Source organism: Myotis brandtii, unplaced genomic scaffold, assembly GCF_000412655.1.
Source record: "Myotis brandtii unplaced genomic scaffold, ASM41265v1 scaffold182, whole genome shotgun sequence".
Lineage (NCBI taxonomy): Eukaryota > Metazoa > Chordata > Mammalia > Chiroptera > Vespertilionidae > Myotis > Myotis brandtii.
The window spans coordinates 2,569,212-2,583,779 of NW_005356751.1; the positions used below are offsets into that span (position 1 = coordinate 2,569,212).

The 14,568-nt window shown below is 36.7% G+C and overlaps 1 protein-coding gene across 2 annotated transcripts in view; it reads left to right on the forward strand.

The window, feature by feature from the left end:
• Positions 1-14,568, forward strand: part of TRPM7 (transient receptor potential cation channel, subfamily M, member 7) — a 128,610-nt gene that overhangs the window by 43,564 nt on the left and 70,478 nt on the right. For both annotated transcript variants that reach the window (XR_001361634.1, XM_005863943.2), the window contains exons 11-12: positions 2,044-2,144; positions 11,546-11,680. Coding sequence is in view for 1 of the 2 variants with exons in the window: in XM_005863943.2 (XP_005864005.1) it covers positions 2,044-2,144; positions 11,546-11,680 (236 nt within the window). In the remaining variant the exon portion in view is untranslated. The remainder of the gene's footprint in view (positions 1-2,043; positions 2,145-11,545; positions 11,681-14,568) is intronic.

Consider the following 14,568-nt stretch of genomic DNA (forward strand, 5'->3'; position numbering starts at 1 on the left):
CCCACACAGCCTGCTGTTCAGTCATTTGGTTGTCCCTCACTAACCCCTCTGCCAGCCTGGTCGCCCCACGCAGCCTGTTTGGTCGTCCGTTCAGTTGTCCGTTCGGTTGCGATGGCCCCTGGCTCTTCATATATATAGATAAGATCTTTCATTTATATCCCATTTCTATAAGAAACACTTTTAAATTTAGCAAAGTGTTTGGGTACTCAATTTTTTCAGTAGTTTTTCTTTGTGAAAGACAGGTTAGCTTTCTTTGACAATAAGTTAGTGTTTATTTTGTAGAATTATTTTAAGGTTATAGCAGTATTTGTGCCACCAGACCCATTTAATTATCCTGTTAAGAATGTGTCACATTTTTAATTGGCTAAAAAATAAAGGTAATATATTAGTTGATAGACTTTAAGAGTGTTCTTAAACATGCTTTTTTCATTCTGAAGATAAATTTGGAAAGAAAACTAAGGGTACTTATATGATTAAGAAGTTAATGCATATGCACATTGAACTGTTTTTCTGCCATTATCTGGCCAAAGATATTCAACTGATATAGCAAGTGATATTATAATGAATAATCTTTTAAAAAATTAGAAACTAAAATGATATCCCATCTGTGTGCCTAAAAGTTCAAGTATGTAAGTAAGTGAGTTGGCAGGAGCAGAGCAAGAAAGTACTATTGTCTTATTGTCATTCACAAGAATTTCCCAAATACTAGGTGACAATAAATTGCCAATAGATGAAACGTTTAAAAAATACTATAATAAAATGTAAGATAACATATACATTACCTTGGGAACAAGAGACCATAGTAATAGGAAACCCAGAAACCATTACAAGAGAGATCAATAAATGGGATTGCATAAATATAAAAATATATTTGCCATATACTTCTGTGTGCTAGCCACTGTTCTTTAGTGTTTGAGAGTATTTATCTCATTTTATCTTTACAATAACCTAAAGGGAAAGATTTTCTACTACTTTTGTCATTTTATAGATGAGGAAGTTAATGAATAGAAATGTGAAGGGATAACAATGAGCTGGTACAAATTAATAATAAAAAGATGATTACCTCATGGGAAAATGAGCCAGAATTTATATTGTCAATTGTATTAACAGAATAATACAAATGCTTGAGGAATATGTGGAAAGATGTTCCGTGTTAATAATCTTTTACAAAGTAAATTTTTGTCCTACCTGGTTTGGCTCAGTGGATAGAGTGTTGGCCTGTGGACTAAAAGGTCACGGGTTCCAGTTAAGGGCACATGCCCAGGTTACAGGCTTGATCCCCCGAGGGGGCGTGCAGGAGACAGCCAATCAGTGATTCTCTCTCATCATTGATGTCTCTCTCTCTCTCACTCTCCCTTCCTGTCTGAAGTCAATAAAAATATATTTTTTTAAAAGTAAATTTTAAAAATAAGTTTTTTATCCTTTTACTAGGTATTTTTATACCTCTGATAGATGTTATAACCTTTCTGGAATATATTTTGGGAGTAAAAAGCTTTAAAATATCCTTCCAAATTGGCTTCTACAAAATCATACTATGTAAATATATGTCAGCAAAAAAATCAAATATACTTACCAAAAAAATCAAAATAACCTGAATATCCACCAGTCATAGAAAACTAAGGTATATGGTATTAAGACACACAAAGCCTGCTGCTGAATACATTATATAGCGTGATCCACTTTTGCATAAATAATTGAAAGTGTACATATGAATTTATATATGCACAGAAAAGCACATGTAAGGATGTTTCCCATAATCTTAACAGTCAGTACTATCTCTGATAGAAATGTGTCATCTTTATATTCTTTTTGTTCTACATTCTAAATTGTTTGTAGTGAATAAGGCCGTATCTTTTCTATAGTTGGAAAATAAAAGTCCTCAACCCTAGGGTTAATCTTACCTCTCTGGGGCAGGGTACTTCTGAACAGTGACTGATACCAGCTGTGTAAGTTAGTTAAAAGGGAGTGGGAAGAATTCATAAGTGTTTACATTTTAATGGAGATAAATTAATTGAACATGTCAACTTTTCTTTATTCAATTAGGCACTAATGCATCTGCATTTGACCAGCTCATCCTTACATTGGCATGGGATAGAGTTGACATTGCCAAAAATCATGTATTTGTTTATGGACAACAGTGGCTGGTATGTAAAAAATCCTATGTGTATAATGTAATTAAATTAAACTAAGTAATAAAGTGTTTGTTGGAACTGTGACCTAACTTGATGTTTTACTTGTCAAATAAAAAATATACTAAAGTGCAAGATTAGTTTACCTAGACACCTCTGCATTTAAAGCTACTTAGGATTTAATAAGTTCTAGGTACTTCTTTGGTAAAACCTTGCTTTTTTATAGCATAGAGATCTCTAAAAATTCTAGAACTGAAAAAAGTCATGAAAGTAGTGTTGTGTGCATCCATGTTCATCAGGGCTATCAACCTGTAATTTTCTTTTTTTTTGTGACTGCCTTGTCTGGTTGTGGTATCATAAAATTAGTTTGGAAGAGTTTCCTTCTCTTCTATATTTTGAAAAAGTTTTAGAAGGATTGGTGTTAATTCTTTGAATATTTGATAGAATGCATCAATGAATCCATCTGTTCCTAGACTTTTGTTTGTTGGGAGGTTTTTGACTGATTACTATTAGTAATAAGTCTGTTCAGATTTTCTATTCATCATGATTCAGTCTTGTTAAGTTGTATGTTTCTAAGAATTTATTCATTTCTTTAGGTTGTCCCCTCTGTTGGCGTATACTTGTTCATAGTAGTCTCGTATGATCCTTAGTATTTCTGTGTATCAGTTGTACTACTTCCCCTTTCATTTTCTTTATTGGAGTACTGTCTCTTTTTTTTTGGTGAGTTTTTTTTTTTTCTTGGTTTGTCAATTTTGTTTATCTTTTCAGAGAACCAGTTCTTATTTCATTGATCTTCTCTATTGTCTTTTTGGTCTTTAGTTTTTTTTATTCTGGTCTAATATTTATTTTCTTTTTTACACTCATTTTGGGCTTTTTTTGGTCTCCTTTTTCTAATTCCTTGAGTTGAAAAGTTAGGTTAAAACTTCACATGTCTCTTGAGTTAGGCATTTATTGCATTGACCTTCTCTCTTAAAACTGCTTTTGCTATAGCCTACAAATTTTATGTTGTATTTCCATTAGTTTCCATATTTTCTGCCTTTATCCTATTTCTCTTTGACCCAGTGGTTATTCAGTAGCATGTTATTTAATCTCCACATATTTGTTAAGTTTCCATTTTTCTTTGTGTAATTAATTTCTAATTTCATATTGTGATTGGAAAAGATGTTTGATATTATTTCAGTCCTCTTCAATTTATTAAAACTTGTGTAGTGGCCTGAAAGTGTCTCGTGTGCACTTGAAAAGAATGTGTATTCTGTGGCTTTTGGATGGAATGTTTTGTCTATATCTGTTAAATAGACATAAGAGTCAGGAATGTTTTGTCTATATCTGTCTAATGTGTCATTTAAGGCCTATATTTCCTTATTGACTTTTATGGAATGTTTGTCTATATCTGTTAAGTCCAGCCGGTCTGATGTGTCATTTAAGGCCTATATTTCCTTATTGACTTTTTTGTCTGGATGATCTCCCCATTGACATAGTGAATTGAGTGCTGTCCCATGCACCAAGAGGTCACTGGTTCAATTCCTGATCAGGGCACATGCTTGGGTGCATGGGTGCACACCCCCAATCAATGTTATGCTCTCATTTTAAAGTTCCCTACTATTATTGTATTGTTGATTTTCCCTTTGGGCCTATTAATATTTGCTTTATATATTTAGTAGCGTGCATAAATTTACAGATGTGATATACTCTAGTTGGAGGGACTGATTTATAATCATGTAATGCCTTTCTTTGTCTCTTATTACAGTCTTGTTTTAAAGTCTATTTTGTCTGCTATAAATATAGGTACTCCAGCCTTTTTTGTGGGGGAGGGGGAGTTCTCTATTTGCATGGAGTATCTTTTTCCATCCCTTCACTTTTAGTCTGAGTCTGTCTTTACATCTAAAGTGGGTCTCCTGTATGCAGCATATACACCGGGTTATTTTTTATACGTTCAGCCACTCTGTCTTTTGATTAGAGCATTTAGTCCATTTACATTTAAAATAATTATTGATAGATATGTACATATTAATCATTTTGCTAATTGTTTTCTAGATGATTTTATAGTTCCTCACTGTTTCTTCTCTTGCTCTCTTCCTTTGTGGTTTGATGACTTGCTTTAATGATAAATTCCTTTCTCTCTTGTCTATTTACTTTTGTCTATTTACAAAAGAGGGGTTTTTTTCATTATAGTTACCCCAAGGCTTACATATAATAGCTTATATCTCTAATGGTCTATTTTAAGTTGATAAAAACTTAAGTTTGATCACATTCTAAAGCTCAACATTTTTACTCCCCCTATGATGTTATTTATTTATTTATTTTAAATATATTTTATTGATTTTTTACAGAGAGGAAGGGATAGGGATAGAGAGTTAGAAACATTGATGAGAGAGAAACATCAATTCAGCTACCTCCTGCACACTCCCTACTGGGGATGTGCCTGCAACCAAGGTATATGCCCTTGACCAGAATCGAACCTGGGACCCTTCAGTCCACAGGCCGATGCTCTATCCACTGAGCCAAATCAGTTAGGGCTGATGTTATTTTTTTAAGATATTTTTATCTTATGTATATCTTAACGAATTATAATCATAGTTCTTTTTACTACTTTGGTCTTTTAACCTTCATACTAGCTTTATAGGTGATTAATCCACTATCTTTACTATGTGTTTACTTTACCAGTGAGATGTTTTTTCATATATTTTCTTTTTTTAATATATTTTTATTAATTTGGGAGAGGGAGAGAGAGAGAAACATCAATGTTGAGAGAGAATGATTGGCAGCCTCCTGCATGACCCCCGCTGGAGATCAAACCTGCAACCCTGGCATGTGCCCTGACCGGGAATTGAATCATGACCTCCTGGTTGATAGGTCAATGCTCAACCACTGAGCCAGGCTGGATAGGCCTTTCATATATTTTCTTGTTACTACTTAGCACCCTTTCTTTTCAGCTTAAAGAAGTTCCTTTAACATTTATTGGAAGGTGGTTTAGTGATAATGATCTCCTTTAGTGCTTGTTTGTCTGAAAAACCCTTAATCTCTTCTTTAATTCTAAGGATAACTTTTCAAGGTAGAGTATTCTTGGTTGGAAGTTTTCTTCTTTTAATACTTTGAATATATTGTTTGCTCCCTTTTGCTTGCAAAGTTTCTTTTTTTAAGTAACATATTTTTATTTCAGAGAGGAAGGGAGAGGGAGAGAGAGAATGATGATAGAGAATCATCGATTGGCTGCCTCCTGCACATCCCCTACTGGGGATCGAGCCTGCAATCAGGGCATGTGCCCTGACTGGGAATTGAACAGTGACCTCCTGGTTCATAGGTCGATGCTCAACCACTGAGCCTGGCCAGATGGGCAAAGTTTCTACTGAAAAAATCTACTCATAGCCTTATGTAGGTTCCCATGTATGTAACAAGTTGTCTTTCTCTTGCTGCTTTTAATAGTTTCTCATTATCTTTAACTTTTGATATTTTAGTTATGTGTCTTGGTATGATTTTGCAGGGGGTAGAGGGAGTGGTAGGTTCACCTTATTTGGAACTTTTTCAGCTTCCTGGATCTGATGTGTTTCTTTCCCCAGGTTAGGGAAGTTTTCTGCTATTATTTTCTCATGTAAGATTTTTGCCCCTTCCTCTCTCTCCTCTTTCTGGAAGTCCTATAATAGAATGCTATTCCATTTGCTGTTGTCCCATAAATCCATTAAGTTATCTTCACTGTTTTTCTTTCTTTTTTTTCTTTGTGCTACTGTGATTGGGTTGGCTCCACAGTTAACTGATCCTTCGTTGATGTATCTAGTCTGCTATTGAAGCCTTCTAGTGTATTTCTCAGTTTAGTTAGTGTATTCTTTAGGTCTGTGACTCCTATTTTGTACATCCTTGTATTTTCCATCTCTTTTTTTGAAGTTCTCACTGTGTTCATCCATTCTTCTCCCCAGTTAAGTGAGCAACTTTATAACCATTACTTGTTTGGTTTTTCATTTTGCTTGACTTTCTTTTATTGGTTTCTATACAGTACATGAAACAACCACCTCTTTCACTCTTGACATAATGGCCTTGTGTAGGAGATGAACCCTGTCATTTAACCCTGCCTTAGCTCATTGTTGTCATTGAAATCTTTGTGCTTGTCCAAGCAGACTATTAAGTTTTTAATAACAACCAGTAGTTGCCAGTGCCCCTAAGGGGAGGATCTCAGCACCTAGACTCAGGCTGATTGGAAGCCAGACTCTTAGGCAGCAGCTTTTAAAAATCCTCAACCAAATATTAAGCAACTAAATTGAAACACTGTAGTGGCATCAAAAAGAATAAAATACCTAGGAATAAATTTACCAAGGAGGTATAACACCTGTGTATTGACAGCTAACAAGCATTAATGAATAAAATTGAAGAAAACACAAATAAAAGGAAAGATATTCTGTGCTCATGGATTGGAAGAATCAATATTGTTAAAATGTTCATATTACCCAAATTAATCTAAAGATTCAGTGTAATCCCTATCAGATTTCCAATGGCATTTTTCACAGATACATAATAAATAATTCCAAAATTTGTATGGAACCACAAGAGACTCCAAATAGCCAAAGCCATGTTGAAAAAGAAGAACAAAGCTTGAGACATCATGCTTCCTGATTTTTGACTATATTACAAATCTATGGTTATTAAAACATTACGGTATTGGCATAAAGCAGACAAATAGATAAATTGAACAGAATAGAGAGCCCAGAAATAAACCGATGCATATATGACCAGCTAATTTACAACAGTGAGCCAGTAATATGTAACGGAGTAAGAGCAGTCTTGTCAGTAAATGGTGTTGGGAAAACTGACAGTGACATACAAAAGAATGGAACTTGACCACCATCTTATACCACACACAAAAATTTAACTGAAAATCGATAAAAGACTTCAAGGTAAGTTCTAAAACCATAAACTCCTAGAAGAAAACATACGGAGTAAGCTCCTTTCCATAATTTTCGGTGATTATATTTTTAATCTAACAATAGTGTAAAAGCAACAAAAACATACATAAACAAGGATGCCATCAAACTACTAGTATCTGAAGAAAATGAAAATAGTAACTCAAAAATACATGCACCTGCATGTTTATTGCAGTGTTATTTACAGTAGCCAAGATATGGAAGTAACCTACGTGTCATCGATGGATGAGTGCATAAAGCAGTTGTGACACACACATACCCACACACACCTTTAGGGCATTATGTTAAGTGAAATAAGTCAGACAGAAAGATAAATACCAGATGATCTCTTACATAGGGAATTTAAAAAACATCAAGCTTATAAATAGAATAGATTATTATCTGCCAGAGATAGGGTGGAAGAAATGGGTGAAGGGGTTTAGGTTAAAAAAAAAAAAAGTAATGCTCTATGTAGAAGATAACTGATTACAGTGTTCTCTTGGATGTTTAGACCAGTTCCTTCTGCAGTCTTCCCCATCTTACTGAATGGCACAAACCAGCTTCTTAGACAAAAAAATTGTAATGTCATCTTTTGTTTTTCTTACATATTGCAGTCCAATTTCATTTGTAAATCTTTTCAAATCTACTTTCAAAATAGCCAGTTTTATTCTGGTCCAGTCTACTATCATCCTTCTTCTGTATTGTTTTAATAGCAGCATGCATAGTTTCCTTACTCTCATTTTTCCTCTCCTTTTACAGACAGAAGATGGATCATATCACATTTACACAGCACAGTCCAGAGCCCTTATGATGGCCAACAAGACTTTACATTTGTCCCATTACTACCTCTCTTACCTTACATGATACCACTGTCCTCTTTGCTCTCTTTTATGTAGCCAGGTTCACCTTCTTGTTGTTCTTAGAACATATTAAGAATGTTTCTAGGCTTTATACTTGCTGTTTTTTCTGTCTTGAACTTCCTAGATAACTTCCTGGACTTGATTCCTCTTCTCTCTCTGACTTCTAACCAGATGTTTTCTACCCAGTCTGACTCTTATCATTCACCCAATTTTAATAGCAGCCCTCTGTGACAGCATTTTCTATGTTCTTTTTTTTTTCATTTATTTAGCATTTATCACTCTCTGATAAACCATATATTTTAGCTATTTACTTCTACTCCTAGAAAGTACATTTTATGAAAGCCAAGAATATATTTTAGTTTTGTTTACTGCTTTATTCACAGTTTGGCACATAGTGAGTGTTTGCCAAATTTTATTACATATCTCAATCAGAAGGAGGGTGGGTAGCTTAAATGTTTATCTGTACTTTGGAATATTATCCTGCCTTTAAGGGGATGAGGTAGGTCTTTTCTATCTACATAATGTAAACAGCAAATTGTAGAAAAGTATGTTTAGCATGATCTTAATTTTGGCAAATTTTGTTTATGAGTGCATATTCATATACACTGTGTGGTCATAGAACCTTTCTGGAGACTGTAAATATAGCCTGTATCTTCAACATGAGGGCCTAAGAAAAGAAAGTTTTTTTAATACCATTTGGTGATATTTGATTTTTTTTAAATCATGATAATGTATTTTCCTATATACTACTACTACTACTAAACTATTGGGTCACTTCCCTCCTCACAGTACTTCAGAGGAAGAAATTGATGTTAATCAACTGTGTAAAACTTTTATAATAAACCAACCTTGATTCTATTTAATAATTTCATTGGATTTTTGTCTCTTCAGATAAAGCTTGACAGAGTCTTTATCTTCTGTGTATATATGGTTTATCTCATGGATTTCTGCACAATGTCGTCTATTTGACTTTGGGCTTTTATGCTTAATGTACACTTTGTAGAACAAATATTTTACCTTTTTTCTCTTGATTGTTTGTAAAGTATGCATTGAGTATATCAAGAAATGTTGCTTATAAAGCAGATACTGTTTTTAAACTAAATTTTTTTCCCTCAGATAATGAACATTTTGTTAGGCTTTGTTGTTGTTCTAGGGCAGTGGTTATAAACCAATAAGATCAAACACTGCTTTTTAAAAAATATATATATATTTCTTTATTGATTTCAGAGAGGAAGGGAGAAGGAGAGAGAGAGAGAGAAACATCAGTGATGAGAGAGAATCATTGATCGGTTGCCTCCTACACACCCCCTACTGGGGATTGAGCCTGCAACCCAGGCATGTGCCCTTGGCCAGAATCGGACCTGGGCCCCTCCAGTCCGCAGGCTGACGCTCTATCCACTGAGCCAAGCCAGCTAGGGCAACACTGCTTTTTTAAAACAAAAAATTTATTATGCCCCTTTTTATTATTTTATTATATTAAAAATGAAATTTTATAAATACACAATTAGAAAAAACACAATATAATGCCCTAATTGTAATAAAGACAGAGAAATGAAAGTGATGTATAATAAAAATAGTATTTCAAATGCAGATGCTCAAGAATGGCAACCTATAAAGGGCATACTAAGTAATCAGATGCTTGCACCTATTGATAGAATCAGTGAAATTCTGCAGTTGTGAGTGCAGACTAATACAGGAATGTTGTTAACTTAAATTCCGTGGGCAGCAGAACAATACTTATAAGGACAAGGAAAGATCAGCGAGAGGACCAAGTGGGCAATAGAATAAAAGTTGTTAATGTTAGAATAAGTAATAAGAAATAAAATTTGTTATGTGACAAGAGAAATAAGGAAATAATATTAACTAAAATAGGAAAAACATACCATGATAAATTTCAGGCTGTTGATATGAGAAAAGGAATATTACATTTTTATAAATTAGTTTCATTTTAAGTGCAATGTCAACACGTTTTCCTTGTTATAACATGAACTGAGTGTGAAAAGTAACACAGAAAACATCTTCTATCTTGAAATACTATCATGAATAAGGCATGCATTTAGTCTGTATATTAAAAAGGTCTTGGAGACCATATCCTTTGCTAAGTGATTGTAAATAGAGAATAATTTGAAAAAAAATGGTAATAGAGGTTGCTGTAGATAAATTGTATAGTTAGTTATATGGTAAACTTCTGAAGAAAAAATCAGAACAAGCTTGAAAAACAGCAGGTATAAAAAAAAACCCCAACATTGTTGTTGGTATTGATTTTTCACCACAAAGTTTTTAAATCATGTGGTACCAGATATGCAAAATGGCCCTTCTGATGTGCCTTAGTGGATTGAGTGCCATCCCATGCACCAGGAGGTCATTGGTTCGATTCCCAGTCAGGGCACATGCCCATGTTGCAGGCTCTATCCCCAGTAGGGGCTGTGCAGGAAGCAGCTGATTGATGTATCTCTCTCATCAATGTTTCTATCTCTCCCTCTCTCTAAAAGTTAATAACATTTTAAAAAATATTCAAAATATACAGAAGCAATAATATGAGCTGTTAAAGTAATAACATGTTAATGATATTTTATTAATAACATAACCTTTATTAATGATACTCAGTGAATCCCTATAGTTGTGTCTCCACTAATTTTTTTTTTTTTAGTTTATATTTTTATTGATTTTAGAGAGGAAAGGAGAGGGAGAGAGAGAAACATCAGTGATGAGAGAGAATCATTGATTGATTGCCTCCTGCACACCCCACACTGGGGATCAAGCTCACAGAGCCCACAACCTGGCCATATGTCCTGACCAAGAATCGAACCATGACCTCCTAGTTCATAGGTCGACACTCAACCACTGAGCCACACCAGCTGGGCTCCACTAATTTAATAGTATTTGATTCGGAATTTGTCAAAGTCTTTAAAAGAGTCTCTAAAACTTATAAGAGACAGCTATAAATGTTGACTGATAAACATGTATTATATTCAACTCAAGAATCACAGGTTGTATTGCTGTTAAGAGATTTTTCTCTAATGGTGAATAATTTCTGTTAAAGTTCTAAAGAAAACTAAGTACAATCTTGTCTAACTTACATGGTAGTTGTATTTTTAGAAAGTTTATTGTAGAATAAACCATGAGAGAGTGCTTTTTGTTTATATGTAAAGCAATATTACTGGGTTTTCACTCATGCGCATCTAGCAGGATAATAGAAAGTTGTGTAGAATGTGGGACAATTCATTTGTGAGTGAGATGGCTGGCATATTGCGTGGTTTGTGGTATCCTTTGGTACTACCCATTAAATGTTAGTAATGGCCCTCAATTAATGAAATGATCTCTCTGAAAACCTTTCCTAAATAGTGAGAATCATTGCTCTAAGTTATCTAAGTTATTTTTCCCCAGTTTTAGTTAATGATGGATTCTTTTCTCCCTCCACCCCCCACATGTCACAATTGCTCTCTTACAAAGTAATTGTTATAGACTTCTTTCCGGAATGCTACTCTAGAGATGTCTTTTCATCTATTTTCTTTATACCCTAAGTCTTAGCCTTTTACTGTTTTCCATTTTTAAAATTATATTCTAAAACTGTTCAGAATCAAAGAGGTATAAATCCGAAAGACTTGCATTTAGAACTGTATAATTAGAATGTGTGAAACATAACTTATTAATTTTGATACTCTAGGTTGGATCCCTGGAACAAGCTATGCTTGATGCTCTTGTAATGGATAGAGTTGCATTTGTAAAACTTCTTATTGAGAATGGAGTAAGCATGCATAAATTCCTTACCATTCCTAGATTGGAAGAACTTTACAACACTGTAAGTATATGTTAAAAATTCTTTGTTAGCTAAGTTTTATCATCTTTGGGAAATGTTGTTTTACCTGAACATATTCGATCCTTTTGATAAAACCTTTAATGTCTTGCTAGACCACATCAAAAAATTACAAGTAGTCAGTGTGGATTGGTTATATGCAAGTGGCAAACATTCCTTGTTTCTGGGGACCTTTCTTTTTTTCCGGTGATCATTTGTTGCAGCAAATTTCTTTTGACTCCTTTGCCTAATGGAGAAGTTACACACTGTTTTTTCTTTTCTCCTTTGTGTTTGCATTCATGATTTGACCTTATGGTGTTGCCCTTTTAGCTTACATACTATTTTTTAATATTCTGAAGAGCTCCAGAAAAGCAATTATTTTCTTCACAAAGCCTTTCTCATTTCATTTTAGATTTCATGTTACTAACATTGGAGAAGGAAAATACTGCCCTTCTTTTTACTATTATTATTATTATTATTATTATTTATTGCTTAAAGTATTACAAAGAGTATTACATATGTTTCCTTTTTCCCCCCACCCTTGACAATCCACAGTCATTCTGAGACTCCTCAGATGTGAGGGTGAAGTTATTTTTACTCTCATCAGTAAAATGAAACCTGCACATTATTAACCAGATCCTTCAGGCTGCCTGAATGTTCAGGGGGTCTGTCTGGAATGACAATCTTAACTTGAACTTCAAAATCTAACCTTAGAGGAAAGTTTTAAAGGTTTTATGTTCCCACTCTTTAGTCCTTAGCGGGTTGAAATCTGAAAGCTCTCTTTTCTCTTTTTGAGATGTAATTGTGACATATTCTGTTTCATCTATATTAAATATTTAGTGTAACAAACTCTCCACCTGTGGGTTGATCAAGGAGGTACTCTAGATTTCATCATTTGGATTCCACCCTCTGCCAATATTCTGAAGAGTCTTTCCATAGTGCTCTCACTCTGTAATCACTGCACCATTATTTTAATCCTTCATCTCATTCAGGGTGGAATCTGGGTGTGACTGTATTCCTTGCCTGGGGCCTTGGAGGGAGGAGTTATAGCCTCAGGGGAAAATGGCTGCCCAAGTTCTGGGCTCAGGGGTGACTCAGCACTCAATTTGCTGCCACCTCTCCTGGCCCCCCTTCTCTCCCCAGCTTCTCCCCAGATTCCACTCGTCCGCACCTTCTCCCGCTCTTCAGTACAGGTGAGTGTCTGTATCCAAAATGTCCTATGAACAGGGTTCAGTGAAAACAAACACACAAACGCCGGCCGCAGAAATGGGGAAGTCTCTGTAAGCTCCTTTCTTACCGCCACTGCATGGTCTGGTCAGCACTTCAGGCTGCCCCTTTTAGGCTCAGTCCTCCGTAATTACGGAACCCAGATCTCAAATCCCCCGGCACCAACAGTCCCGAGGATCTCCTTTCCCCAGTCAGGGGCTGTGTCTGTCCCAAGAGACGCGGCTGTCTGCCACGCGGTCTCCCTCTGACCCTCTGAGCTCAGAGGTCTGGCAAACTTTCCTGCCCAGATCCCTGGTTTTTACCTTTCCAGGGGAACTCTGCCCTTCCCGGCTGCAAACTGTCTCACCAGCTGAGTAATTTCGCCAATTCGGGGTGGGTGTTATTAGTTTCAGCTGCTCACTCCATTTGCTCCGGGACAACCCCTGGGACTCGTCTGCCTATTCCGCCGCCATCTTGTTTCTCCAATACTGCCCTTCTTATTGCCATTTTTTACCAATATGAATTTAATTGAGTTCTACTTCGAGAACTATAACCAAATCTTAGCTTACGAGCTTTGACTTCTCTGCAAAGCTGTTTGTTTATTTATCACTTTCTACCTGTTTATCACCTCCTTTTCATCCCTAATGTCTTTGGAATTTACAGTCTGTACCACTTTTGTGTTCTAATGTCCTTTTCTAGTCTTTCTTTACATCAATATTTTAAACTAATTATTCTTATAAGCACATATTTTTACCATATCTTTTTCCAGTTTAAAAGCCTTTGATGCTCTTTTATCCATCTTCTATAATAATAAAAGCATAGTATGCTAATTAGACCAGATGTCCTTCCAGACAAAGCCGCAGTGGCGGAGGCCGAGGCAGTGGTGGCTGCGGCGGCAGCAGGGGCCAAGCCCCTTGCACAAATTTCGTGCATCGGGCCTCTAGTCCTATCTAATAAAGAGGTAATATGCCAATTGACCATCACTCCAACACACAAGATGGCTGCCCCCATGTGGTCAAAGATGTTTGCCTCCATGTGGACACAAGATGGCCAGCAGGGGAGGGCAGTTGTGGGCGAACAGGCTGGCAGAGGAGGACATTTGAGGGCGACCAGACCTCCCTAGGACAGTTGGAGACGACCCAGACCGGCAGGGGAGGGCAGTTGGGGGGGACCAGGCCGGCAGGGGAGGGGAAGTTAGGGGCAATCAGGCCGGCAAGGGAGCAGTTAGGCATCGGTCAGGCTGGCAGGGGAGTGGTTAGGGGGTGATCAGCCTGGCAGCCAGAAGCGGTTAGGGGCAATCCAGGCAGGCAGGTAGGTGAGCGGTTGGGAGCCAGCAGTCCGGTGGGATCGGGCCTAAATGGGCAGTCAGCCCTCGAGGGGTCCCAGATTGGAGAGGGTGCAGGCTGGGCTGAGAGACACCCCCCTGGACCCCTCCCATGCATGAATTTCGTGCACTGGGCCTCTAGTGTATATAATAAAAGCCTAAGGAACTGTTACGGTAAAATGACCGGTCGCTGTAATGTGCACTGACCACCAGGGGGCAGACGCTCATTGTAGGAGCTGCTCCCTGGTGGTTGGTGCCCTCCCACGGGGAACTCTGCTCAGCCAGAAGCTGGGCTCACAGCTGGCGAGCACAGCGGCAGTGGCAAGAGCCTCTGCCGCCTCTGCAGCAGCGCCAAGGAGCAGTG